Genomic DNA, 25,747 nt, shown 5'->3' with positions numbered 1-25,747 from the left:
TTTTTTTTCTCAAAAGATGATCCTAATTGGAGCCAACCTTATAACTAGGCCCCAATATCCACAATCTCTTTCACACTACCTATTGTGGTGTGACTATTATTCCAGAAATGTGACTATGGAAGACTGCATTTCTTTGGAGAGTGTCCTAAATGGAGAAAAGGTAGGTACCTGAAAAACAAATTCTGTATACTTCCTAATCTTGCTCAGGGTCTGCCCTGACCCCAGACTTCGAATAAAGGACCATAATAATATGCTACAAAGCAGGAAAACAAAAATCACATATTTAGATATAGCCAAACTGGGCAATGGGTAAGTCTCCGTCATTGAAGTTGAAAGTGCCAGGAAACATTTTAACACTAGCATAGCCACTGAAAGTAGCAAGTTTCGGTTCAAAGAATTTCTGTGGTTTCAACCATTTTAGGTCAGGGATCCATCAATCTTTTTGTCAAAAGTAGTTTCTTTTGTTTCCGCTAAGTGTTGAGATTACAGGAAATGGGCACAGGAAAATTCCTGAACAGGGGACAAAAAAATCTAGTTTGGTATAGTTCAGTAATCTTCCAGAGTTCCTAAGCCAGATAGGAGACTTCTTTGCTCAAGGAGTATCTGCTTTTACAAGTTAATGTATATTTATTTTTTTAAAAGATTTTATTTATTTGACAGAGACAGACACAGCAAGAAAGGGAACACAAGCAGGGGAAGTGGGAGAGGGAGAAGCAGGCTTCCAGCTGAGCAGGAAGCCAGATGCAGGACTCGATCCCAGGACCCAGGGATCATGACCTGAGCCAAAGACAGACACCCAATGACTGAACCACCCAGGCGCCACAAGATGATGTATTTTTATCCACCAAGAAGGCCATGGCCTATTAGCCAGGAGTATAGCACTTATTGCCCTTAACAGAGGTTGAAGAGAGAAAGATGAAGATATTCAGAGAGAAGCTGGTTGTCTAGGTCCTGAGAACTGGTTGGGCTTCCTGGGTCCCGCAGCGCCTCATGAGACCCATGTACATTCCCATCCGGGCATTTCAGGCGCCATCCTGGGAGACCATTAGAATAATAAATATATAATTTTTTGCTTGTTGCCTTGAGTGTTTCCGTGACTTGCAAAAACTCTTGAAAAAGACAGGTGACAAAGACAGAGATGCTTACAGATTACCTGTTACCAGGGAGTTCATTCTATGAGTTAGAAATGTTAGGGAAATAAGAACACACAGGAACCAGGCCTCACAGAGACAATAGCACTGATAAAACAACTGTCAGGTCTCATGGCCAGAGTGCCACTGTAGGTATAAGTGTGCTTAGCTCCCAACTTTACTGCTCCACTATTATGGTGACTCAATGACCCCTGTCACTGCCTCAGCTTCTCCTCTCACCCCTGGGGAACTTCCCCACAGCAGGGACCTGCTCTGCTTATTACCTTCTCTACGTGGGCCTTCCTGCCTCTGTGGCACTCTGACCAGGTCTCCGCCCACTCCATACTCATTCCTGTCCCTGGGGAAAGGTGGTTTATTGGCCCATATAGGCCAATTCGGTCTAGAATACAGAGCTACCCTATCAGGTCACCTCACGGGCCTCTGGGCAGCCTGTGGGCCACGGTGGCTAGGTCACATGGGACCCAGGCATAAGAAACCTTTTTGGTGACGTGTTCAGAGGGGACTGTGGATACAGCAGGCACTCGACGGGTCACGTGCAGTAGTAGGGCTGTGTAGCATATTATCACCTATGCTGTGAACTCACCCAGGAATGAAATGGGAGCCCAGGAACACATTGCAGAAAACAGCTGTACACTATTTTGGGACCCAGGAAGAAATACTTAGCAATGCTTAAATAAGCGAGCCTAATAAAACTCATGTTATCTATATTATAAAAATGCATGCAAGTTCAGTTCTCTGAAAGCCTGCAACAGAACAAAAACTTCACGAAAAGGAAATGGAATTTAAAAAAGAAACCCAAACCCAAGATACTATTTAAAAACCACTGTTAGGGTTGAAACCATATTCTTACAGCTGGTATTTGGGGAGTTAAGATTTTCTAGAGCCCATACGCAACTGCTATATTTAGAAGCAAAGGTCACTGGAATTGCAGAACTTTCTTCTGGTAAGGTTTCCCCCACCCTCAAATCTGGTTTAAATTTAAAATTTTACCTTTATACATAATGGGTTTACTATCGTTAATTTTAAAGGAATTAACAAAAACTTTAAAACGTTGTTTTTTTGTGCAACAAGTATGGAGAAGAATCATGTACATAGGGACGCCTGGGTTGCTCAGTTGGTGAAGCGGCTGCCTTCGGCTCAGGTCATGATCCCAGCGTCCGGGGATCGAGTCCCACATCGGGCTCCTTGCACGGCAGGGACCCTGCTTCTCCCTCTGCCTCTGCCTGCCTCTCTGTCTGCCTGTGCTCACTCGCTCTCTCTCCCTCTCTCCCTGACAAATAAATAAATAAAATCTTTTTTAAAAAAAATCATGGACGTAAACAAGTGTGTCTCCCTTAAGCGGTGCCCGTTTTCTTGATGGCTGGCTCTCCAGAGCCTAGCACAGACCCTGGCACTTGGTTGCTCAATAAATTATCTGCCCGATAAAAAAGAAAATTACAAAACTCTTTATTTTCTACGATAAATATGTAATTTGGGAAAAAGCTGCATAGAGGAAAAATATTCTGGGCTTTTCTAAAAGAAATAAAAAACCCGAAGTTACTGGGCCAGTAAAGGTGGTGCTTAGATACTTGGAGGTTTTACGTTTCAGGTTTGGAGCCTGAGCACCTCTGAATCATGGTGTTCAAGAGGAAGGCAGCTGCTGCCCCCCCATTCCCTGTCTTTCCAGATTTGATCTCCAGCCTGAGAAGGTACCAGAGAGATAAAGGAGGGGCCTGAGGCTGGGAAAAGGTTGGTTCCCACCCATCGTTCGTTCATTCATTCATTCATTCACTCACTCACTCACTCACCCAATACGCACTAGACACCACACCCTGTGCTAGGAGCTTAGGCCAAGAACGTGACCAAGAGCCAGCGTCGATCCTAGGGAAATCATAAAGAACAAGCGGTTCCCATGCGGAACGGGGAAAGGAGGGCCAGCTTTTTCTCAGGAACACAAACCCATCCCGCCCGCCCCATCCACTCCCCCAAGATGGCGCCCGCCGAGTGGGAACATTCCCACGCCCCCGGCTGCCACCCGCCGCAGCCCCCGCGGAACCCAAGGTCCCCAGGCACCGCCGGCCCCCGCCCCGCCCCGGAGTCCGGGTGGGCTACGGCGCGTGACACGGGCGCGCGACACCGGCGCGCGACCGCCGCGCGCCGCCCCCCGACGCCCCGCCCATAGGACCCAGCACCGCCCGCCCGCCTGCCAGCGTCGGCGCTTGTTGACGCCACTGGAGGCGTGTCGGCGCGACCCGCGACGTCGCGACGTGCCGACAATGGCGACTGCGTCAGCCTGAGCGGGCCTCAGTTTTCCAGCAATCTCCTGACGTTGGCGCGAGGGCCGTGGGGACCGCGGGAGCCGCGGGGGCCTCAGGCGTCTCAAACCCGGTCGGCGGCGGCGGCGGCGCGCGTGCGCGCTCCCGCCACGCCTTGGGTCGAGCCGCTGCGCCGAGGCCCGGTGGAGCGAGCCAGGTGGGCGGTGGCGCGGCGGGGCTGCAAGCTGCGGCGCGCGCGCGCGCGCGGTGGGAGGGCGGGCGGAGCGGGGGGCGGCGCGGGCGCCGGGCGGCCCCGACCTCCCGGGGGCTGCTGGGGCGCCGCTGGGAGGCGTGCCGGGGGGCGGCGGGACGCGGGCCGAGTGCGGCTAACCTCCCTTTCTGTTAGCCTCCGGCTGCATCTCGGCCTCAGTGCTCCTCTTTGCTCGCGCAAAGCCTTTCCCTTGCCTAAGTCGGCAACATGAGCGGCAACAACTTGGATGGGAACGACGAGTTTGATGAGCAGTTGCGAATGCAAGAATTGTACGGCGACGCCAAGGACGGCGACACCCAGAAGGATCCCACTGGAGAACCCGATTCTTTCGGGCAGCAGCCGGCTGACACCCCCTATGAGTGGGACCTGGACAAGAAGGCTTGGTTCCCCAAGGTAGGAGAGGGGCACGGGCGCCACTGCAGCGCGGGCCCGCCTGGCCAGCCTCGCGAGGCGCCCCTTTTCCGTTTTCTTTGCTGAGGTCCTGAGTTAGAGCCCCATGGATAGTGACGTTTCTTTTTATTGTTTCTGTTGCAGAACCGATGTATAGAGAAACGTAAATCTTTACAGAGATGTCTTAAATGCGATTTAATTCTTAAGTCTTTTCTATGCCTTGTTAATTTTGTCTGTGAAGGTCACAGTTGGTTATTGCACCGGTGACTGCTTTTTATTGCAAAGAGGAAAAACACCAGGAGCAAATTTAGTAGCCGTTAATCTCAGATAGCCAACCTCACTTACCCTAGGAATTCTGCTATTTGTTTAGCTTACGTACCTTGTGCAAAAGGCAGCTTCTCGGTTTGAAAGAAAGTAGCGGTGTATATCTCTTTAGGGACTGAACTTTGTCTTGCACCTCTCTTTCCTATCAAATTTTGTCCCTAGGCATGTGTGTTTTAACCATGTAACCACAGGCGCAGAATAGGGGTGGAAAAGATCCATGTATATTTGTTTAGAGCGCTTGGAAATTGTTAAGTATTTTATTTCAGCTTCAAAGTAAAGTAACTGGTGTTAACTTGGTTCTGTAAACTTTGGGGTAAAAGTACCCTGTTAATCAAAGTCTCATGTGGGTGGAAAAAGATACTAGGAGCACACTAACGGACTTGCAAGCTGGTAACATAAACCGTGTCTCCATTGTGTAATTCGTTGGCTACCCTTAAAATTATTTATTTCAAGTTTTTTATTTTCCATTGTGTTTCCATTTTTATTTTCCATTCCCTCCACGTTGTTAAATTTATGATTTTGCTTGTACTGGTCGTGCCAGCTTCAGAGCACATTTGGTTTCTGAGTACCTTTAACAGTAGTCTGATAATGGATTGATTTGTGACTGTTATCTTTTTATATTATAGAAGCCCATACCTCTTGGAACTGTGAGTTTAAAATTTTCCCCACTCCTGTGTGTGCGCGTAACATTGACCAGAATGAAGGAAGAACTCCTCTATTTCTTTCATTGTGCAACTGTGCTTTATTTTTTTCCCCCCTAAAAGCCAGGAATATAGATGTTGAGTTGAATTCGTTCTTAGTTTCTTCTGACACTAAATGATAGTGTGATTTTAATTAGTGATGGAGTTAAAATAAACATTAGTTTTACAGTTGTTAGCCCCCGTCTCTTTTTATCAGATCAGTTCCGTTCTGCGTGCTGTCTGCCTGTAGATCATCAAATATTTAGTGTGTGTATACTTTTGTGTATCTCTATGCAAAAGAAAAATTGGTGCTGGTATTAGATTATTAGTTGAATGTTGGTTTTTGTTCTGTTTTATTGTTATCTGGTATTTCCTTTATTGTATGTACTTGTAGCCTTAGTCAGGTAGACTGTAGAGTGATTTATAAATGAAGCAACAAGAAAACGTGCCAACATCACTTAAAATGCCAGTAGTATCTTAAAATTTTGTGCTGATAACCCAAATACCCAGTTCTTATTTTTTTAAATCATTTTATGCACATTTTTCAACTAAGGTGACTACTCTGGCACTTACACCATTTACTACAACCGTTATCTGCAGAAGCACTTCTGTGTTCAGTTGTATAAACAAATATGCTGAAATTTAACACTGTGTAAACTTTTTATGGGAAGAAATCATTTTTGAATTTCTGTTATCTGTGTGTGCATTGAATTTTTTGTTTAGATCACTGAGGATTTCATTGCTACGTATCAGGCCAATTATGGCTTTTCTAACGATGGGGCATCTAGCTCTACTGCAGATGTACAAGAAGTCAGTGCTAGGACTGCAGAAGAACCTCCACAAAGAAAAACCCCTGAACCCAGTGATCCCAAAAAGAAGGGAGAAAAGAGAAAGGCCGAATCAGGCAAGTGGATTTAGCTTGAAAAACAGGAATGTGAAAATTTTAAATGTTAGTATGTGTATATTTGGTTACTGTTTGGAAAATTATAGTAGGTTGAAGGAACCATAAGATGAGGGGTTTTTAAAAATTATTTGGGTTCATATAGTGACTCTCACACTAACTTGTGGGCATTGGGTAGGCTGTTTCAGTTCTGTGCCTCCGTTTTTTCCTTTGCAAAATAGAGCTGTTATCAAAAGTTCTGTTTGTAAGATAATTTTCTTATATTTTTAAAGCTTAATTAAATTGAACTCAAGGCAGTTTTGCCTCAGCTTGGCCATGTCTAACACAGTAGATTGGAGTCAGAAGCAACTTACGCATGCAGGGCCTAAAGTCAGTGCAAAGATGAGGTTTTTTTTCTTTTTAAGGTAGTACCAGAATCATAAAGAACCAGGATAACTAGCCATCCTTTTGTAGACAGGGCTTTTAAACTAATCTAATGTCCAAAGATCCAAATACTTTGAAAGCTGGACAGTGATTTGAGTTAGTCTCTCTTGTTCTAAGGGTAAGAAAAGTCCTGGAAGTTTCAAGAAACTACTGCATTGTCAAGATTTCATAATGTGACTCTTAACCTTTTCTTGCATGTGTTTTCTTTTTTAATTTTGATTTTTAGGATGGTTTCACGTTGAAGAAGACAGAAATACAAATGTATATGTGTCTGGTATGTGCACTTTTAAGTTTTTATTTGTTTATTTTAAGTAGGCTCCACACCCACCATGGGGTGTGAACTCACCACCCTTAGACCAAGAGTTGTGCTCTACCAACTGAGCCAGCCAGGTGCCCCTCCCACCTCTTTTAAACAGATTTAGAGTAGAAAATACTTGATGGTTTGAGATTTTTCATGAAGTGGTTTATACTTTTCAACTTCTCTAAAATCTATTTTTTATCATTGTGCCCTTTTTTTTCATTCAGCAGTTGACATTTGCATTTTTATTCCAAAACTAAGAAACATGACAAGCATACAATTTTGTATGCCATCCTTTCTGTCTGCTGTAGGTAACTTAGGGCAGTCTGCCCCTATAGTGGTAGAAGGCTTAAGCAGAACACGATATTTTTAAAAGATTTCATTTATTTATTTGAGAGAGAGACACACAGCGAGAGAGGGATCACAAGCAGGGGGAGTGGGAGAGAGAGAAGCCAGCTTCCCGCTAAGCAGAGAACCTGACACAGGACTCTATCCCAGGACCCCGGGATCGTGACCTGAGCCGAAGGCAGATGCTTAATGACTGAGCCACCCAGGCAGCCCGCAAAACATGATTTTAGTATATACTTGAAGACATTAAAACATGACATTTCTTCAATTCTCTAGGTGTGAGATTTTTTTATAGACATTTAGAAAATCAGATTTGAGCTCATCTAAATTGTAGATTTCTAATTGGTAGAATGCTTAAGTAACCTACACTGTTACTGTACATGCCTTTGTGATTTTCTCCCTAATGTTACAGGTTTGCCTCCAGACATTACAGTGGATGAATTTATACAGCTCATGTCCAAGTTTGGCATTATTATGAGAGATCCTCAAACGGAAGAATTTAAGGTCAAACTGTACAAAGATAATCAAGGAAATCTTAAAGGAGATGGTCTTTGCTGTTATTTGAAGGTCAGTTATGTGGTCAGATACGTTTTTTGTATTTCCATTTATAACTCAGGAATCAGGGCTATAATTTCGTATAAATGATAACCAAGAAAGAACTACACAGAACGGGATGTGAAGAAAACTAAAATTTCAGATTGTGCCAGTGTGTATCGCATTCGTGAGGTTATTTATTCGTAGTAAGAAAATACGTTCTCAGGCCAAGGTATTATGTAAGTTATGTGCCTGAAGTGCTTCTTTTGTCTTGAAAGAATTCTCACCGCAGAGATCTCTTTAGGACTCTGTCGTATATAATTGACTCAGAACACATTTTAAAAATCCACAAAGAAAAGAAAGCCGGTAACATTTCATTTACCCACTGGAATGAATGAGACCGGGATTCGGCAAACTCTAGCCTGCTGCTTATTTTTGTAAATATGGTTTTATCAAACGCGGCAACATTCCTTCGTTCCTTGACTCGTTCGGCAGGGGCTGCTTTTGTGTTTCAGCGCATACCACATGGCCCGCAAAGCCTAAAATACTAACTGGCCCTTTACAAAAATGTTTTCTGAGCCTTGAATTCAGCTGTGAAGGAGAGGATAGCCGTGCCTGCTCTTTGAAATGTATTTGGAATGGGAGAGAAGAGAGATCGGTATTAATAGAAATTTGCAGAACTTGACGTGTTCGTGGCCCCATCAGTTAATTGCACGGGGAAAGCTCAGTCAAAGATAGGCACCGTTTCCAGAACTTCTCTCACCTTAGGGGTATGTTTTATGCATTATCGTAGAATGCAGGAGAAATGTGCACAATGATGATGTGTACCTATGTCATGGAAGGTGAAGATAATGACAAAGTAAAATCAAACTTACTAAACAACAGGACCAACACCACAGGTGTGTTGTTGAGGGTACAGCATTTCAGTGAAATCAGAAAGGGGTAGGGTGAAGCCAACAGCTTTTGAATCTGGTTCTTGAATGTGAATGGGCCCATCCATGAGTATGGCCGAAGGAGAGTTGAGAGTTTTACATGTTCTTCAAGGGTTATTAAAAATCTGTGAACAGATGCTTAGGCAGTTTGATTGGATTTTCTACTTTTTTAAAGAGGAAAAAATGGAGTTTTGAGTAAGTGGATAAAAAATACAAGATTGGCCAACCAGTGAGTTAAGTTCCCAAAAAATAGAACTAAGGGACACCTGGGTGGCTCAGTCGATTAAACATCTGACCCTTGGTTTCAGATCAGGTCATGATTTCAGGGTTGTGAGATGGAGCCCCGTGTTGGGCTCTGTGCTCGCTGTGGAGTCTTCCCTCTTTCTCCCCTCTGCTCTCCCCCCCCCCTTCCCCCCCCTTCCCTCCCCCCCTCCTCCTTCCCTCCCCCCCTCCTTCCCTCCCCCCCCACCCACTCACGCTCACATGCTCACGGCCATCCACTGTCTCTCTAAATACAATCTTTTAAAGATACACAATTGTTCTAAGATCCATACTGTGCAGTTAAGTTTAGTTATTTTTTGTTTTCCTCGGGTCCTCAGATCTTTGACTCTCCTAGGGCTGACAGGATCCACAAATGTATTTAATATACAAGTCGTCAGATAATCATCTTCACATTGTGGCACAGACCTACATTTTAATAGGTGAACAAAGGAGTGAAAGGCTGGCTGTGCTATCCCCAGTTCTTTGAGTCATCTAGTCTTTTAAGAAGGAATACTTTAGAATTTTAAAACTGGAATGTACCTTAGAAATCACACAAGTCCATCTGCCTCCTTGAGAAATTGAGACTCCAAGAGGCAGTACTAACTATTCAGTAATAATGTAATTTACTGAGCACCTGCTGTATGCCAGTCTCTATCCTTCATGTGCATTCTTCCATTTGATTTTGTCAAGAACCCTGCAAAGAAGGCATTTCTCTTCCCATTTTACGAAGAAATTGAAAAACTTGCCAGGTTCACAAAGCTGGTTGAGGACAGCTGTGTCTAGAGTGCAGGTTTCCTGATAAGGCAAACTAGAGTTCTTTATCTCAAAGGAGGTAGTTATGATGAAATCTTTATTGTGTGTATAGTCTCGTTCGTCCAAAAAAACCTCCCAGAGTTTCATTGCAGCATGTAAATTCCTGACTCTCTCATTTTACCTTTACAAAGAGGGAATCTGTGGATCTCGCATTAAAACTTTTGGATGAAGATGAAATTAGAGGCTACAAATTACATGTTGAAGTGGCCAAGTTTCAGCTGAAGGGGGAATACGATGCCTCAAAGAAGAAGAAGAAGTGCAAGGACTACAAGAAAAAGCTGTCTCTGCAACAGAAGTTTGTGTCGTTTTTCCCTTTTTGAAAGATTTCATATAAATATCCTAGAGTATGTCTTTGGTATAGCCCCCTACCTAGTTCTGTTCCATCAGATGTATGTATATATTATTTTCAAAGAATTTCATTAGATCATCAGAAACCTTCAGTTATCTGTACTGTAGAATGATCTGGCAATGGCAAGTTTTTTTTCCCTTTTCTGGGGCATTTACTCCTAATACCACACGGGCTTCAGTGAGATGAGAGGGCCATCTCTTTGGAAGAAGTCGAACATCAGACCAAACAGAATAGTTTAGGCTTGTGTAGCAGAGCCCTTCGTTCGTTTTTGATGTGGATTGACAGCAGCTCCCCTGGGAGCTAAAGCATTAAGTACTTTCTTTTATCAGAGTGGGTTCTGAGAACATTTCTAACACTGCTCAAACCAAAGATACAGCGATCACACAAGAGTTGAGTTGTGATTGCCTGTAGTTTTTACAGGGATAGTTAGACTAGATCCCTACCAATTTTATATAAACACCTGTCCAGTAAAATTTAAGATTGCGTAACAGGGTAGTTTTACATACTTCAGTGTGATCATAAAATGCCTAAAAACCAATACAATTTTGAACTTACTTTTTGCCCTCAAAGTGTAGTCGTGCATACCAGACAGAACAGAAATACTAAATAATTGGCACTTTCCCGTAAGAGTCTTATTAGAATGTTTGTAACCAGACTGCAGTTCCGAGAAAAGATCCACTCCAGGGATTTCAGACCCTGGGTCCGTCTTTAAGCCGCCCCCATCACTGTACTACTTCAAAAAGTCTCCCAGTGGGAACTGGGACTAACCTACATACGGGTATTTTGGAATCAAATAATTAGTATCATTAAGTACTCGATAAAGGAGGATTGTAGCAGCTCCTTTTCTCCTCTCCCACAAGGATGAAACAAAATTGAGTTTCTTGTTCCTGCTTTATCACATCAGGCAGTTGGACTGGAGACCTGAGAGACGGGCTGGCCCATCCCGAATGCGCCACGAGCGAGTCGTCATCATCAAAAATATGTTCCATCCGATGGATTTTGAGGTAGGAGGTGATATTCCCGCTGATGGAAATGTTGATGTGCTTTCTTTCAAGGGAGCCCAAAGCTTGCCTCGCCCCCGTGTTGCTCCTGCCCCAATCCTACACAACCACATAGCTGGCAAGGTAGGAAAATAGAGCGAAGTAAGAGTCCGTCAGAGTGTCCTTCTAGTTCCCCAGGGAACACCATTTAATGCCCACACTCTGGCTGCATGTGGCAGCGACTTGAGGAAATCATTATAAAAACATGATCACTGAATGATTTCTGGGCACTGCTTGCGGATGTTGAGTGCATTTCCCCAAGGACAGGCTGGTTTCGGTGGGGGGTCATTTCCCACTTGCAAATGGGAACTTCACTTTGGGACTATAAATCTGATCCTTAAAACAAAAAACAACAACAGCAACAAAAAAACACCTCGGGTTCACCATTTAAATAGCGACTCCCGATATTTAAATGGTGATGGTGGCTTTTCGAGACCTGACTTGTACATAGTGTTTTCGTGGCTGTCGGGAGGACTTCATGATACTTACTGTCCGTGTAAACTTCTTACTAAGAGCAGCAAGTGAACGTAACAGCAGAACGAGGTGCTCGGGGGCGCGGGAGGTGTACAAGGCCTAGACCGCCGCCGCGGCGCCTTGCGCTGCCTCCTGCCTCTTACTCTGGTCGGTGTTTCCCACAGACCCGTGGCTGCATTTGTGGAAAAACAAGGCTTTATTCTCTGCCTGGAATCTGAAAGTAACGATCACCAGCTACACTCGAGATAGTGAAAGGCAACAAGTAACCATAAAGAGAACACATGAGAAAAAAACAATTTCGTACTGTACCACTCCAGGTTTACAAATGATCTGGTTGCACCTGAAGCCCCCTCTTAGTCCTTCTGTGCATGGAAACAGTGAGAACACCAGTTTCATTGTAGCGCCTTCGGAGAGGACCCCCTAGTGGTCTGTAGAGCTTGTCCCGGCCAGTAGTGATATGATAGGGTTCAGGGTGTACCCTGGGTTCTCGGTGTACCCATGGGGTCTGCGTATCTCGAGGTCCCTGGAGAGATATATGTGGTCACTTTGTAACATTGGATGTCCCTCCTGGGCAGAATTCTGAAGACTCTTGAAACAGTCTTTGAAACATTCTCCCTGCTAGGCAGGGATTTGAGAGGAGTTTGTAACTGGATCAGGGTGTCTGGTCCGCTAGCTGCGGGTCCGGATTTCTTACAGTTCGTCTCATTTTATCTGCCGCGTAAATAACTGCCTTTTTCAAAATTACATGACCTGTTAACGTCTATGACTTAACCTCCTTGATGCATGCGTTCCGTACTTGCAATGCTCGAATGTGAATGTTACTGCAAACTTAAGGCGAATGATCTGGAGCCTCGGTAAGTAGAAGTCTGTTGCATAATTAGGTATGTGTGTTTTGCCCCCTGCCTTGCTCATTGACCACGTAACCTGAATCTGGCGATTACATTGTGCAGACCTCGTTTTCCCAAGCTTCACGAGCATCCTTTCCTCCGGAAAGCCACCTTCACTTTATTTTGACCCCAACAAATTCCTGCAGTGGATCGCTTTAAGGGTAGAAGGTTCACGCTTGTAACCTCTTTGTTCTTTTTTCAAACGCTCTTAACTGTTTTTTCGTGTAAACTTCACCTTGGAGTTACAGAGCCTTTAAATTACCTGTTGAGCCTAAGTCCTCTTACACTTCTATTTTCATTTATACCAGTTTGAAAACCTGTTCATAACGTTTATCATTACCCGAAATAACCGGCTCTCCTCTGCTAGAATGTGAGCTCCGTGAGAGCCAGGGGTCCGCCCCCTCGTTTGCTGTCGGATTCGCAGCGGTTAGAATTCTGCCTGGTATACAGTAGACCCTCAATACGCATGTATTTTACAGACCCTCAATATTTATATGAAGAAAAAGTGAAAGAATGATTGCACAAGAGCCCTGTTACGAGGCAGAGTCCTTTGCCTCACTCCTTGGATAACACGTTGTCTCTTGAGCATCTTTGCAAATGAAGGAAATCATTTCGGGTGCTGTCCCTGTCCGCCTGTCTGCCTGCCCTTGTGCGGTCTGCCAGCTCCATGAGAGCCTGGCAGACAGAGGGATTTGTCATGCGTTGGGTGGTTTTGGGTTTTGTTTTTTTTTTTTTAAAGGTTGATTTATTTGCTTTAGAAGAGAGAGCGAGCGTGCACGCGAGCCAGGGGGAGGGCAGAGGGAGAAAGAGAAAGTGCTTGGTTTTTGTTCCTGGTCTCTGCGGACCTGAACTTCAAAGTGCGTCAGTATAAATCTCTCCAGCGTAGTGACTGTCCAGTGGGGTAGACTCCGGCCGCATGTGGTTATTTAAATGTAACCGAAATGAAAGAAAGCTTGAATGGAATTCCTCAGTTCTGCCAGCCCTTTGTATCCGATAATGCGGATTCGTATTTGTTACCGCAGGAAGTTCTGTTGGACACCGCTGGTGTAGACGCTGTAGGACTTGTACGGGTGTGAGGCCAGAAAATGTGCTACTGAGGGGAGTGTTTGACTGGACTAAAGATTCCATGTGAAAGCAGAAACAGACTTGTCGGGTTCCCGGGGTGTCAGAAAGAAACTAGATTTTAGGGGGCAGGTGCAATGTATTTTCACCCCACAAACAGTTGACCAGCGTGAGAAGCAAAATACCTAAAAATACTCTTTGGTTATCAGGGTGAACAACGCAAAGGCTAATATTTTTAAGGTAACTTCAGAGGGTTTTCAATATTTAATTCAAAGCCTTATTTAAAAAGGAATGCCTGGGGGTGCCTGGCTGTCTTGGGCAGGAGAGTGTATGATGCTTGATCTCGGGTTTGTGGGTTCAAGCCCCACGCGGGATACAGACATTACTGTAAAAAATCAATAAACTTTAAAAAATAAGTAAGTAAAACTGCATACTTGGCCAGTTTGAGTACTAGGAGTGGATGAACCAAAACTGTGTGTTGCAGATGTGAGTTTCTCATTCTCCACACCAGCACTGGCCAACAAACCCAATGTGAGCCACACGCGTAGCTTAGATTTTTCCAGGAGCCGCAGTTTAACTAGAACACAAAATAGGGGAAATAGCTCTTAATAATGAACTTTATTTAACCCAATATAACCAAAATATTTTTAATTTTAACATGTGATATAAAAATACTAACGAGTTACATTGTTAAACTTTTGGTACTAATCTTCAAAATCTGGTGTTCGTGTCACACTTGGAACACACCTGAATGGGAACTAGCCACATTTTAAGTGCTCAGTGGCCACATGTGGTTAGTGGCCACCGTCATGGCCAGTTTAAGTTTAGATTGGAAAGGAAAGAGAAATATGGTTTATTTCTTCTGGGAAAACAGACCACCACCACCACCCCCCAAAAAAATTAGGAGTGTTGAGCAAGAAAGTTTCGATGCATCTGTCTGATTTTCATCTCAAGTCTGTTGCTTGCCAAGTGTTATGTTCAAAAATTTTCCATTCTTAGCTATGTTAAAGAGTTTTCCTAGAGGAGGGGATTATTATCGTTAAGCTTCAGGCTACTACACAGCAGTGACGCTGTATTAGCTTTTCAAGCTGGTATAAATGAAAACGGAAGTGTAGGAAGATTTTGGCTAAAATCTGATATCCTTGTAGAAAAAGTGCTGAGACTTTGCTACAGAAATAGAGTGAGTGGTGCGCCCCCCCTACACACAATGGAATCACACTTAAATTTGTTAAATATTTTGAAATAGTATTTTGTATGTTTTTACTATAATACTGATTTCCCTTGGTGAATAAAGTTAAGGTATTTGGAGTGGTTTTTTCTAACTCTAAAAAAGCTTTTTATTGACTATTCACCATGTGGAAACACCTGTGCTGGGTTCTGTGAGGCAGATGAAACATTTAGACCAAATTCCTGCCTTCGCAAAGCACACAGTCTGATAGCAGCTGACCCCCCCCCACACACACACCCCCCTCAAGGCCACCACATGCCTTTTATGCTCCGGTTCCCATTCCTCTCAACAGCATCTTCTCCAAAATGAGGTTTTATAAGTGGGGGCAATCCAGCTGTACTTTTAGAAGGCTCCGATTTCTAGGATTCTCTTTTATTTTAAATTTGATGTCAGTATCTGCCTGCCAGCTCTTTATTTTTGCTTTTTGAGAGAACTTTAGGAGGGAAAAGGCACTTTTTTTGTTGTTCTTTGCAGTTCTTCTTTAGTTGGTGAGGAAAATAAAAACCTATGAGCAAGATGAAGTTAAATGTTTCCTAAAAAGCATAAGTCTACCCCAGTAGAAGTTCATATGTAGGATGTTTTGTTTATATGTGTGTGTAGTTGCAATTCAGGTCACTAATGTAACGTTTTGTGAGCCCTTTTCATGCACTGGGACTTGCAGAGAGACAGGCTAATTCCTCCAGGTGATCTGAAGTCCTTTTGTTGTGGGTCGGAGAGTCCGCCCAAACCCAGGACCACCAGAAGCAGCAGCATTTGAATGCTCCTAATAGACTCACAGTTGCAAGAAATCAACAGCTTAAGAATGTATTTTTTATTTTTTATTTATTTTTTAATTTTTTTTAAGTTTTTTTTAAGATTTTTTTTTTTTTTATTTGACAGAGATCACAAGTAGGCAGAGAGAGAGAGAGGAGGAAGCAGGCTCCCTGCTGAGCAGAGAGCCCAATGCGGGGCTGGATCCCAGGGCCCTGGGATCATGACCTGAGCTGAAGCAGAAGCTTAACCTGCTGAGCCACCCAGGGGCCCCAAGAATGTATTTTTTAAAAGATTTTATTCATTTGCGAGCGAGCGAGCGAGCACACAAGCAGGAGTTGGGGAGGGGGCGGGTGCCGAGGGAGAGGGAGAAGCAGACTCCCTGCTGAGCAGGGAGCCCAACATGGGGCTTGACCCCAGGACCCTGAGATCACAGCCTGAGCCAAAGGGACGCTTAATGGACTGAGCCCCCCAGGCGCCCCAGGAATGTATTGTGTGCTTATTAGCAGCTCTTTATTTGTGTGGTTCTGTTGCAGTGTGGTAGGAGATGAGATGAACAGGAATCCTTAAAAGGGAGGTTTACCCTGTGAGTTAAAATAGAATCTTGGAAGCACAAAGAACTATCTTAGAACACTTAGTCAATGCAAGGGATAGATGTCTCCCCATTACAGCGTTTCTGTAAATAGGAATCCATGCAAAACCCAAAGCGGAGAGCTCTCTGGTCAGTACAGTCATGATGCCTGTGCAGAACAGGAATTGGCAGCGTCTGACTTTGTATGTGCCGGAGGACCTTTTTCCCGCGCTTACAGCTGCTGTTCTTTGGGATTTCCAGCCCTCCTCCCTCCGGCTCCCCTCCCCTCTGCTCCAGCACGGTCCCGCCGCTGCCCCCCATGCTTAGCCATGCTTAGCCGTTCCCTCCAGCTGGAAGCAGGGCCACCCCTGTAGCAGCGGCTGCAGCCTTGGTGATCTGACGTCATTTGGTTTTGACTTTTTAAAATTTTGGAGCCCGCAGATAAGAGTAACTACTTTTGAGTAAAACCTTTTTCTGTACGCTGGTTTGTCAAAGCAAGAAATTTGATTTCTCAGGGTTTATATTTAAAGAAGGGGGCAGATCTGTTTTAATCGTGTGTATGTTTGCAGGATGATCCATTGGTGCTGAATGAAATCAGAGAAGACCTTCGAGTAGAGTGTTCAAAGTTTGGACAAATTAGGAAGCTCCTTCTCTTTGATGTAAGTTTGTGGCTTAGACAAATGATCCCTAAGCTATTGTTCTTTCCAATTGATAAGTTCTTCCCAGGTGGCAGTGTGTCCCCGACTTTGGATTCATGTTTTTGTATGGTAGGTCTGCTATCTTGTGGTAGTCCTCTGTTAGCAATAATTAGATGAACGTGGATCGGAAGGCAGGGCCTTGGTAGACTCGGTATGTCTCGGTGATTTCCCGTTACTATCACTCTGGAGTATACGATCGGGTGAAAGGAAGTCCGAGAAAGACGTGTGCGACCTTGCGGTTCCCTGTTGGCCCAGCTTTCCCCACCTTTGTGAATTATTCTCCTCCTCCATGTTTGAAGAACAACAATCAAGCAAGATATTTGTCTGTTCCCGTTCCTACTCTTTGTACTTCCAAGATCAACACCTAATAATGAAAAGAGTCGCCATGTATTGATTGCATATGAGCTACTGTGTGTGTTCCCTCCTTTAATCCTCACGATCGTTTGAGGTAGGTGCATACTATTATACCCATTCTACAGATCAGGAAGCTGGAAGTTTTAGAGATTGAGTGAGCTCCTTGCTCAAGGTCATTCCGCTGTTAAGTGGCACAGAGCCAGAATTTAAACCCAGGGCTATTTGACTGGACAGTTCACACTCATTAACAACTATACCATCTTGCTTCTCTTTAGGTGGTGTTGTCAGCAGAAGCATTTCCGAGGTCGCCATGCTTGGTTCTTGCTAAACAAGATTAAGCTAAAGAAGCAGCTAGCTTTGGGGCGCCTGGGTGGCTCAGTCCGTTAAGTGACTGCCTTCTGCTTGGGTCATGGTTGCCGGGTCCTGGGATCAAGCTCTGCATCAGGCTCCCTACTCAGCGGGGAGTCTCCTTCTCCCTCCGTCCCTCCCCCTGCTCATGTGCTCTTCCTCTCTCTCTCTCTCTCTTTCAAATAAGTAAATAAAATCTTGAAGAGAAAAGAAAGCTAGCTTGAAGTTGCTGGCTGGTGTACAAAGGAAGAATGGCTTCATACATAAAACCTTTAAGCTTAAATCATCAGAAAGAACACTCCTGCGTACCGGTTTTGTCAGATGTGTATGTTTTATTTTCTCATTCATTCCTTCTTTTTCCTCCCTTTCTAGAGACACCCAGATGGTGTGGCCTCTGTGTCCTTCAGGGATCCAGAGGAAGCTGATTATTGTATCCAGACTCTTGACGGAAGGTGGTTCGGGGGCCGTCAAATCACTGCCCAGGCGTGGGATGGAACTACAGATTACCAGGTAAATTCTGCAACTGTCGAGGGCACATAGATTGAATCATTACTGAAAAGCACTGATCTAGTGGTCCTTCAAAATAAATTTTGGGTTCAGTGCAATCTATTTAATGTAACAGTACTTCTGAATTAGACTTTGTGTTCAGAGCATAGAAAGAAAAATGTTTCAGTCTTTTAGCTTATAAGTGAAGCACGGAGAGAGTTCCAGTGTTAACTTTTTCACTGGTGAAACATTTCTGCAGGACTGCAGTATTGGGCATTTTTTTAAATTTATTTATTTGACAGAGATCACTAGTAGGCAGAGAGGCAGGCAGAGAGAGAGGAAGGGAAGCAGGCTCCCCGCTGAGCAGAGATCCCGATGTGGGGCCTGATGCGGGGCTCGATCCCAGGACCCTGAGATCATGACCTGACCTGAAGGCAGAGGGTTTAACCCACTTGAGCCACCCAGACACCCGGGCATTTTTTTTTAAATGATCTTAAGACCAACTCTAGTGGACTGATACGTAAAGTTTTGAAAACTGAAGATAAGGAAATGCTCTGATTTCCTAAGAAGAGATGCCTTATGAAATCAGGACACTTGTGTCAGTATCAGAAGTATGTAGAGAGGGGTGCCTGGGTGGCTCAGCGGGTTAAAGCCTCTGCCTTCGGCTCAGGTCATGATCCTAGGGTCCTGGGATCGAGCCCTACATCGGGCTCTCTCCTTGGTGGGGAGCCTGCTTCCCTCTCTGCCTGGCTCTCTGCCTACTTGTGATCTCTCTTTGTCAAATAAATAAATAAAATCTTTAAAAAAAAAAAAAGGATGTAGAGAGATTACTTCTTTGTGCCCAGAACTTACCTTAATGGCAATTCCCATTTCTCCACAGGTGGAAGAAACCACAAGGGAAAGGGAGGAGAGGCTGAGAGGATGGGAGGCTTTCCTCAATGCTCCTGAGGCCAACAGAGGCCTTCGGCGTTCAAATTCGGTTTGTGCTTCGGAAAGGGCAGGGCCTTCTAGGGTAAGGCATTTTTCAGAGCACCCGAGTACATCGAAAATGAATGCACAAGAAGCCGCCAATGAAATGGCATTCGAAGAACCTATCGATGAAAAGAAGTTTGAAAAAACTGAAGATGGAGGAGAATTAGAAGGCGATGCTTCTGAGAAAGATGCCAAAGAAAGTGGCCCCGAGAAAGAGGCTGAAGAAGGCTGCCCCCAGAAAGAACCTGAAGAAGGTGGCGTCAAGACAGAGTCCGAGGAAGGCTGCCCCAAGAGAGAGCGTGAAGACGACTACCCTGAGAGAGAGCCTGGAGAAGGCAGTCCTGCAAAAGAGTTTGAAGAGGGTAGTCCTAAAACGGAGGCTAAAGAGAATGGCCCCGAACAGGAATCCAAAAAGAAGAAGCTCAAAAATGATTATGAAGAGAATGGCCTTGAAAAGGAATCTGACCAAGATGGCCCCAGCAAAGAGTACGAAGGGGAGGAGAGCCCCCAAAAGGAGTCTGATGAAGACGACTCAGAAAGGGAATCCGAAGAAGATGACTGCTCTGAAAAGCAGTTCGAAGAGGGCTCCGAGAAAGAGTTTGAAGAGAACGGCCTGGAGAAGGATTTTGAGGAGGAGGGCTCCGACAGGGAGTTCGGCGAAAACCTTCTTGAACGGGAGTTCGACGACAATGACTCCGACAAGTCAGAATTTGGAGATAGCAGCTCCGAAAGAGTGTTCGAGGAGGACGTCTCCGAGAGAGAGTTTGACGAAGAGTCCGATGACAAGGAAGAAGGGGAAGACACGTACGAAAAGGTGTTCGATGACGAGTCAGACGAAAAAGAGGACGAAGACTACGCAGATGAAAAGGGGCTCGAAGAAGCTGATGAGAAGATGTTTGAAGACTCAGACGACAAAGAAGACGAGGAAGGAGTCGAGGTAAAGGAAGATGAAGAGGTGGACGAGAAGATGTTCGAAGAAGACGATTCCAACGGGAAGCTGTTTGACGACGACGATTCCAGCGAGAAGCTGTTCGACGACTCTGACGAGAGAGGGACAGTGAGGGGCGTGGGGAATGCGAAAGATGAAGGGCCCCTGTCCACGGGCAGCAGCTTCGTCCTCAGCAGCGACGACGACGTCGAAGACATTTAATCCCTTCAACTTGCTTTGTAGGGAGCTTCCTCCATCCGCGTTCAGCCCGCGCTCCGGGGTCATTGCTAGTAGTGCTACATGAACGTGTGCCTAGTGGTAGGAAACCAGCAGAATAACGCATTGAAGTTTTCACTGTTACCTGTACTTGGTGATCTTAAATCTGTGTTAATTGGCCGTTCAGGTAAAACTTCCTAGTATAATGCAAGTCAGCTGGGTACTCGTCCTTTGTCAGATTTGTTAAACGCATGCAGAATAATATTTTTTAAAGTATTCTGATTGAAGTTTGTGATAATTCCAAAATAAAAACAAGTTGTTAATATGCTGAAACTGGAGAACTGGACTTGCGTTATGTTGCATTTTAAATTCTTGCTGTTGCTTTATTCATACTAAAGTGTAGTGTTTGTGAGGACTTGATCAAGCTAAAGCTCGTAGGAGTCTTCTTGCTTCCAGCTTCCGTCAGCACTTAATCCCCGGTTTCCTCCCTACCCCAGAACATGTTACTAAACTTACAAGGTAAATAACACTCTGGAGTTGTTCCCTGCCTAGTCCTTGTGAGCTACTTTCACTTGTTTTCTTTCCCACCCCCTTGCCGCGAAAACGGACTCTGCGATGTGCGAAAGTCGACTCCCGGAGGTCCCAGCTTCCGGTACTGGAAATACGGAGGAGATTAGAATTCTCCAGTGTACTGTGGGGGCCCCTTGAGAAGCTGAGTGAAGCCATGGGACCTTTCCCCAGAAAAATGTGTGCACACACTACACAGCTTTTTTTGTATACACTTTTCAGATGTTCATGGGTCCCCTGGAGTTCAAGATCTACTTGTATCATGCATACTTCGGTTTTTTGTTCTAGATACATGGTGCCTAGTACTGTGCTGAGTTGTGTAGTCCCAATAAGAATTGGAGTCTTTCTTGATTGTGCTTTCCAAATTAAGTATTGGTGAATTGACTTCTGCTGTAGCATTAAGAAGTGACTCTCGTGAAGTAGAAGCATTAAAATAAACTGCATTGGTGCTTTTTCATTATACCGTCTGTAAGTGTAATTATTGTCCTTTTCAGACCAAAAAAAAAAAAAAGTCCTTGTATTTCAAGCCAAGGCTGAGAATTTAGTGGTTGATGTCTGGGATTTCTTAAAATCTCGGGATTTTCAGGGCACCTGGGTGGCCCAGTGGGTTAAGCCTCTGCCTTCGGCTCAGGTCATGGTCTCAGGGTCCTGGGATGGAGCCCCGCATCAGGCTCTCTGCTCAGCAGGGAGCCTGCTTCTCCCTGTGTCTGCCTGCCTCTCTGCCTACTTGCGCTCTCTCTCACTCTCACTCTCTCTCTCTCTCTCTCTGTCAAATAAAATCTTGTCTTTTCACCAAGGACAAATCCATAAGAGCTAAAGAAAGGTAAATACAAAAAAGTGGCAGACCAAACTCTTGTTCCCTTTAAAGGTATAAGCCAGAAGCATTTACACATTCCCTTTATTGGAGGATTGGTTTCTTGAGGGGTGGGCTGCGGCTTCCCTTCCATACTCAGTGGTGGGAACACATTACAACACAGGTGAACTCCCAAGACTGTTGGAAGGAAGCTGTTTCCTTTCTAAATTTGCTCTCCTCATTAATTTGATTGATAGGAAATACTCATGCTCTTTTTATATAAACACCCTGGAAGCAAAGGTCACAAATAGCTGTCAAATGGTAAATGATCTCAGAGGTGATATTGACAGACTTTTAAGAGTCATCCACACACACACAGTCACCCGTTTCCTAAGTAGCTGGGTCTTACTTGTCCCGATGATGGAGGTTTTTGTGAGGCAACATGTCCTGGTAGCCAAAGAACAACAATCCAAGGGGTGGGTTTTAAGCACAGCAAAGCCCAACAATTACATGACAGTCTACCCTTGATGTTCCTTAAGACTATGTTGCTTCTGTAAATATCCAATAATGTATCCCATCAGAAGGCATGAACCAGGAGGGACAGATGCCTTCACAGGGCACGAGTGCCCTGCTGTCTTGAGTGTCTTGCGTAGGAGTAAACTCAAAAAACTCCACATTAGGAGAGCAAGATCTTACCGGCCTTGCAATATTCACAAGATATTTGAAGTTATTCCTGCTTTCTACAAAAGAAACCTGACAGGGCAAATTTGGAGTAATTTCTTGCAAAGTTCTCTGTTTCTCTCCTTCCGTGATAATAACCCTGGGCTCTTTCTGAAGCCCCAGGGGGCCAAATCTGGTCCATTTGGAAGCCACTGCCTCTTCCTTTTAAGAGAAATTATTTTTCTGGTATCAATAATTTGGGTATTCTGAGGCTTGGAGACCTGGTAGGAGTTAGCAGATTTTCTGAATATGCCTTTCTCAAATAATGTGAATCTTTAAGTAAACCCACCATTTCAAAGGAATGCCCAAAAGTGCTCTTAATTCATTTGAGCAAAGCCAGGGCTTGGGGAGTAGGAAGAGACTTTTAAATGTGCCCCTTGTGAGTATTAGCCAGTATTCTTAGATACTAGCTTTTCCTTAATGGAGTCTCACAAGCTGCGTGCCGTTTTGTTGCTGTTTAGACAGTGACTTCATTTAATATAGACCGCTCGGATGATTTTGCCTCTTAACCACACCTCATTTACATGACCGCCTTGTTGATCTCTAAGTAAAATACTAGCCCGATGTAGGAAAACAAAATTACAATTAGCCCTTCATAAAAATCACAAGTCCAGAACTGCAGACAGCCTGAAATCCTGGACACCAGTTATCACGGCTGTTTGAGAAACAGCTGTTTGAGAAAAATACTTCGTGGTTTGAAGTTTACTTTGAGGTAAACTTAGAAACCGAGTCCCACGGATGTGTCTTTTCATTCGGAACCAAGAGGATTCCGCTGTCGTGGGATGTCTGACGCATTACACGCACACAGAGACCAAAAGCAGGGCAGCGCGTGTTCGTAGTCCCATTCTCTGCGGAAACTTCCAGACCATGACAGTAACGTGTGCTGCTGGTCCCGGGCTGGGTAAGGAAAGTTCGAGGGGCCGCCGCACCGAGGGAGCTTGGCCACTGCCAGCATTTCCACCGCTTCTTCATGCTTCTGCTGAAATAGCAGTGGTGATATGAGAAGAGTAAAGCTCTAAGCAGAAAGCATGTCTTCACACCTGTCAGAATGGCTAAAAACAACACGGGAGACAGCAGGTGTTGGCGAGGATGCAGAGAAAGGGGACCCCTCCTCCACTGTTGGTGGGAATGCAAGCTGGTGCAGCCACTCTGGAAAACAGGACGGGGGGGTCCTCAAAAAGTTGGAAATAGAGCTCCCCTATGACCCAGCAATCGCACTACTGGGCATTTACCCAAAGAATACAAAAACACTAATTCAAAGGGATACGTGCACCCCTATGCTTACAGCAGCATTATCTACAGTAGCCAAGATATGGAAGCGGGCCAAGTGTCCATCGACTGAGGAATGGATAGAGAAGAGCCGGGTGTGTGTGTGTGTGTATAACATATAAATACAATGGAATATTCTTCAGCCATAAAAAAAGAATAAAATCTGGGGCCCCTGGGTGGCTCAGGTCATGATCCCATGGTCCTGGATCAAGGCCTTCCCGAATCGGGCTCTCTGCTCGGCGGCAAGCCTGCTTCTCCCTCTCCCACTCTCCCTGCTTGTGTTCCCTCTCTGGCTGTCTTCTCTCTCTGTGTGTGAAATAAATAAACAAAATCTCTCTTTTTTTTTTTAAAGAATGAAATTTTGCCATTTGCAATGACATGAATGGAGCTGGAGAATAATCAAAATTAGAGAAAGACAAATACCATATGATTCCACTGATGTTTAAGAAACAAAAATGAGGGGCGCCTGGGCGGCTCAGTGGGTTAAGCCTCTGCCTTCGGCTCAGGTCATGATCTCAGGGTCCTGGGATCGAGCCCCGCATCGGGCTCTCTGCTCTGCAGGGAGCCTGCTTCCCTTTCTCTGCCTGCCTCTCTGCCTACTTGTGATCTCTGTCAAATAAATAAATAGAATCTTAAAAATAAAAGAAACAAAAATGAGCAAAAAAAAAGAGAGAGAGAGACAAAGCAAGAAACAGACTCTTAACCATAGAGAACTGATGGTTACCAGAGGGAGGGGGAGGAGGATTAAGGAGCACACTTGTGATGAGCACGGGGTGATGTATGGAAGTGTTGAATCCCTGTATTGTACGCCTGAAACTCATATTACACTGTATGTTAACTATACTGGAATGAAAAAAATAAAACCTGGGGATGCCTGACTGGCTCACTTGAGGGGGGAGGCCTGTGACTTGATCTGGGAAGCCATAATTTCAAGCTCCACACTGAGTACAGAGGTTACTAAAAAATATTTTTTAATCTGCTTAAAAATAAACAAGCATTTTTTTGATCTGCTACTTCCAACTTTTGCGTAGAAATTAAATTTAAATAATCGTGATGATAAGCCTGCGGCATCAATGTCAAATTTCTAGACTCAGCTATAAGTCTAAAGTTGAAAATGTGACAGCTTGACCTCTTATTTTCTCAAAGTATTTTATTTATTTTTTTAAATTTTTTTATTTATTTGACAGACAGAGGTCACAAGTAGGCAGAGGGGCAGGCAGAGAGAGAGGGGGGAGCAGGCTTCCCACTGGGCAGAGAGCCCGATGTGGGGCTCCATCCCAGTACCCTGGGATCATGACCTGAGCTGAAGGCAGAGGCTCAACCCACTGAGCCACCCAGGTGCCCCTCTCAAAGTATTTTATACTGCTTTTAAGCAATGTAAACTTTGGGGTGTTTTTTGTTTGTTTTGTTTTGTTTTCTTTAATCTACATCCCCACACACACATGGGGCTCTAACTTAGGACCCCAAGGTCAAGAGCTGAATGCTCTACCAACTGAACCAGCCAGACCACCCATAACTTTGGTTTATTGGGGATTCTTAAGAAATTATAGATTAGGATCTTAAAAAATTTATATATTACTTCAGTGCTTTTGATATCACTCTTCCCTTTCTGCTGTACTTGATATCACATACAGAGATACAAGTAGTGTTAGACTATTGGTTCAGTGTATTTACACTTACTGTAAGCATCTGTTTAATATAATTTGGTTCAATCAATTAGCAAGTAGAGATTAGGCTACTGCATGCCTGTTAACATACTAGAGGCGGTAGGGCGGCAGGAATGAGGGCAGGATTAGGCATGGACACCGCAACCCCCCAGAAATGTGGCATTTGTCCAGCAATATCATTTCCAGAGCCTAGAACAGTGCCTGCCACATAATAGAGGTTCATTCAATAGTTGTTGAATGAATTCATTTATGCTATGGACATACTTGCATACTCTCACTCATCATCAGCGAAGAAGTTCATTGGCTTCCTCACTACCTTGTTACCATTCCTGGTGGTTTCAGTGTTGAAGTAAACAATCCTGTTCTCCCCAGTCTTCCCACCTCAGGAGCCCAGCTGTGCAAACCAAAAATCTAGGAATCGTCTTTGATTTCTCGGTCTCCTTCATCCCCCACACCCAAGCCCTGCTGGGGCTTCTAAATCCAAAAACAGCCAGACTCTGAATACTTCCCCCCACTCCCGCTTCTACCACAGTAGCAGGAAGCACCATCAGCCATCAGAGAACTTCTGAGCTGGGCTCCCCATTTGCACTCTTGTCCCCTTCGATGAATTTCCTTAATTTCCAGTCACTGCCTATAATGCCCCGATAGCATTCCATTCCTGTGTTCCAGTAGCTCTTGGAAAACAATCCAAACTCCTTACTGTGGCCTGCCCATGCAGCTCAGAGAGCCCCTGCTGGCCTACCCCGCCAGACTCATTGCAGAGGGACTCTCCCTAGCACACCACCCTTCAGTGGCATGATTAGCTGTT

The 25,747-nt window shown here is 44.7% G+C and overlaps 1 protein-coding gene across 2 annotated transcripts; it reads left to right on the top strand.

The window, feature by feature from the left end:
* Nucleotides 1-3,356: 3,356 nt before the first annotated feature.
* On the top strand, nt 3,357-20,950 carry HTATSF1 (HIV-1 Tat specific factor 1). 2 transcript variants are annotated; one of them, XM_045067995.1, is made up of 10 exons: nt 3,358-3,602; nt 3,792-4,049; nt 5,774-5,954; nt 6,601-6,648; nt 7,433-7,587; nt 9,692-9,855; nt 10,814-10,913; nt 16,491-16,580; nt 17,694-17,831; nt 18,688-20,950. In XM_045067995.1, exons 2-10 carry the CDS (start codon nt 3,864-3,866, stop codon nt 19,927-19,929), a joined length of 2,304 nt encoding a protein of 767 aa, XP_044923930.1. In that variant the 5' UTR covers nt 3,358-3,602; nt 3,792-3,863; the 3' UTR covers nt 19,930-20,950. The 2 variants fall into 2 exon arrangements, with proteins under 2 accessions (XP_044923931.1, XP_044923930.1); XM_045067996.1 differs by lacking the exon at nt 16,491-16,580 and having other exon boundaries at nt 3,357-3,602.
* Nucleotides 20,951-25,747: the final 4,797 nt, after the last annotated feature.

The sequence above is a fragment of the Mustela putorius genome, unplaced genomic scaffold, assembly GCF_011764305.1.
Source record: "Mustela putorius furo isolate JIRA1106 unplaced genomic scaffold, ASM1176430v1.1 tig00003899_pilon_pilon_pilon, whole genome shotgun sequence".
Taxonomy (NCBI): Eukaryota; Metazoa; Chordata; class Mammalia; order Carnivora; family Mustelidae; genus Mustela; species Mustela putorius.
The sequence above is the reverse complement of the archived record's forward strand: the minus strand, read 5'-3'. Positions and strand labels throughout refer to the sequence as shown.

What these genes read in the sequence shown, in the direction of transcription:
- HTATSF1 (XM_045067995.1), top strand. Translation starts at nt 3,864, where the DNA reads ATGAGCGGCAACAACTTGGATGGGAACGACGAGTTTGATGAGCAGTTG. An exon ending in AAAGAGAAAGGCCGAATCAG is followed by an intron (nt 5,955 to 6,600) that starts GCAAGTGGATTT and finishes TTTGATTTTTAG; the next exon opens with GATGGTTTCACGTTGAAGAA. An exon ending in ATGGAACTACAGATTACCAG is followed by an intron (nt 17,832 to 18,687) that starts GTAAATTCTGCA and finishes ATTTCTCCACAG; the next exon opens with GTGGAAGAAACCACAAGGGA.